Here is a 2,565-nt window from a genome sequence, read left to right on the forward strand (position 1 = left end):
TTAACCATCTTTTATTTATCATAAAAAAAAACAACAACAGTCATTCACTCTTCAGACTCCAGCTTTCATCTGGTTGTTGGGTGGCAGGGCCTTGCCCAGGTGGATCCCTACGGTCAGTCCAAACTCCTTGGCGGCATGTTTCTCATGGACCTCAGGCTTCAGCTGGTAACCCTTCTCCCCATCAAAGCAGTCCAAGGGAGTGAAAGCAAGTGGGTTTTCTCCCAGGAGGCCTTGCATGCGCGTGCGCCAGCCCTCCAGCATGGTACCGCGTGCCTCAGAGGAAACGTGAGACGGGGCCCAGAAGATCTGAGGAGCCAGAACCTGGAAGCCACAGTAGTGCAGGATGCCATTCTGGAGGAAAAGGAAGGGTAACAAAAATAATAATGGGTGTTGATGCAGACAATAAATAAGTTTCCTCTGGAACAGCATTTTGATAATCATTCGTCCAAATAAAATACCTGCAGTGGCCAAAGAGTGACATTCATGTCTCCATTGATGCCATTTGCACTGAACATGGACTCCTGAGACCCAGTGGTGAAGGAGAGCATGGCCTTCTTGTCCTGTGGAAAAAGACAAGATCTACTGTAAGTAGGGAGAGATAGCGTCACAATAAGGCAAGGCAAGTTTATTTATATAGCATCTTTCAACACAAGGCAATTCAAAGTGCTTTACAAAAAATGAAAGACATTAAGAAAATGGCATTTAAAATCAGTCATTAAAAAGAAAAGCTAATAAAATAAACATTAAAAGAAAAAGTACATGGATAAAAGTTACAGTGCAGTCTAAGATATGAATAGTTCAATTAAAAGCAGCGACAAAAAGAAAAGTCTTCTTGCTGGATTTGAAAGTAGTCAGAGTTGCAGCACACCTGCAGGTTTCTGGGAGTTTGTTCCAGATATTTGGGGCATAATAACTGAACGCTGCTTCTCCATGTTTAGTTCTGACTCTGGGGACAGAAAGCTGACCAGTCCCTGAAGACCTGAGAGATCTGGATGGTTCATCATTTAGCAGGAGGTCAGAAATGTATTTTGGGCCTAAACCATTCAGTGCTTTATAAACCAGCAGCATTATTTAGAAATCTATTCTTTGACCCACAGGAAGCCAGTGTAAAGACTTCAGAACAGGAGTGATGTGATCCACTTTCTTAGTGTTAGTGAGGACTCGAGCAGCGGCGTTCTGAATCAGCTGCAGCTTTCTAATAGATTTTTTAGTGAGACCTGTGAAGACACCATTGCAGTAGTCGAGTCTACTGAAGATAAAAGCATGGACAAGTTTTTCCAAATCCTGCTGTGACATTAGTCTTTTAATCCTAGATATATTCTTTAGGTGATAGTAGGCTGATTTAGTAACTGTTTTAATGTGACTGTTGAAACTCAGGTCAGAGTCCATGACTACACCTAGATTTGTGGCTTTATCTGTTGTTTTGAACATTGCAGACTGAAGCTCAGCGCTAACCTTTATACGTTCTGCCTTGGCTCCAAAAACCATTACCTCAGTTTTATCTTTGTTTAATTGGAGAAAATTCTGACACATCCAGTCATTGATTTGTTCAATGCACTTACTCAGTGTTTGAATTGGAGCATAGTCTCCTGGTGAAATTGTTACGTAAATGTGTGTCATCCGCATAGCTATGGTAACTTATTTTGTTGTTCTTCATTATCTGAGCCAGTGGTAGCATGTAGACGTTAAAGAGAAGAGGCCCCAAGATGGAGCCTTGAGGTACCCCACAATAAGGCAAACCTCTTGATTTGCTTTGTTACCTTGAAGATTCCCTGGCTGTAGCGCTTCTCGTGGGTGAAGGCAAAGCCCAGTGTGAGCACCCGGTCCATCCAGCCCTTCATGATGGCAGGAACAGTGAACCAGTACATGGGGAACTGAGAAGTAGGGCTTAAGGTTAGTTCATAACAGAGGCATGGCTTAACAAAACAGAAACATAACAATTCTGGCTCTACCTGAAAAATGACGAGGTCGGCCTCAGTGAGTTTGCGTTGTTCTTCAGAGATATCAGCAGTAAGCTTTCCCGCCTCCCATGCCAGTTTGGTCTCCTCTCCGTAACAGAAGTGATCCGCATTCTTAACTTTTCCTGCAGGGAAAATAAATGTTTGCGAGTCTGAAGACCAGTTTGAAAGCTAAACTATTTATTTTCAGTGAGGTATTTACCAGTGATGTCCTCAGCTGTAGCAGTGGCCTTAAACGTCATGGCATACAGGTCAGATACTTCTACTGCGCAGCCCTTAGCAGTTAAAACTTCCACCGCAGCGTCTTTGGCTGCAGAGTTGAAGGAGCCAGAGCTCTGGTGTGCATACACAATCAACACTTTCTTTGACACTAAAACAAGAAATACATGATTCCAATGAGAACACATCAGAACAGAAACACATGTATTAGATTCAATGTGAACATGATCTATACACTCAAGCCCTCAGCAAATACAAGAACACAAAGTTAAAAACATACCCATTTTGAAGCAGGAAATTGTAAATGCTGGATTTTACAATTAGACTGTGTGTTGAAGGAAAGGGTGGCTCATGCTAGAGCAAACTGAAGAAGCTGCTTTTATACTCC

The 2,565-nt window shown here is 42.5% G+C and overlaps 1 protein-coding gene across 2 annotated transcripts; it reads right to left on the reverse strand.

Moving 5' to 3' along the window:
* Positions 1-2,565, reverse strand: LOC117533605 (ribosyldihydronicotinamide dehydrogenase [quinone]-like). 2 transcript variants are annotated; one of them, XM_034197454.1, is made up of 6 exons: positions 2,458-2,565; positions 2,161-2,328; positions 1,953-2,083; positions 1,761-1,874; positions 459-560; positions 1-351 (listed from the first exon to the last, which is right to left on the reverse strand). In XM_034197454.1, the coding sequence occupies exons 1-6, from the start codon at positions 2,459-2,461 to the stop codon at positions 52-54; spliced, it is 819 nt and encodes a 272-aa protein (XP_034053345.1). In that variant the 5' UTR covers positions 2,462-2,565; the 3' UTR covers positions 1-51. The 2 variants fall into 2 exon arrangements, with proteins under 2 accessions (XP_034053345.1, XP_034053344.1); XM_034197453.1 differs by having other exon boundaries at positions 1,761-2,083.

Source organism: Gymnodraco acuticeps, unplaced genomic scaffold (assembly GCF_902827175.1).
Source record: "Gymnodraco acuticeps unplaced genomic scaffold, fGymAcu1.1, whole genome shotgun sequence".
NCBI lineage: Eukaryota > Metazoa > Chordata > Actinopteri > Perciformes > Bathydraconidae > Gymnodraco > Gymnodraco acuticeps.

Bases quoted from the DNA above. Each gene is read 5' to 3' on its own strand.
- LOC117533605 (XM_034197453.1), bottom strand. The intron at 2,084-2,160 runs GTAAATACCTCA...TTTTCCCTGCAG, and splicing joins TACAGCTGAGGACATCACTG to GAAAAGTTAAGAATGCGGAT. The intron at 352-458 runs GTATTTTATTTG...CTTTTCCTCCAG, and splicing joins TCACTCTTTGGCCACTGCAG to AATGGCATCCTGCACTACTG.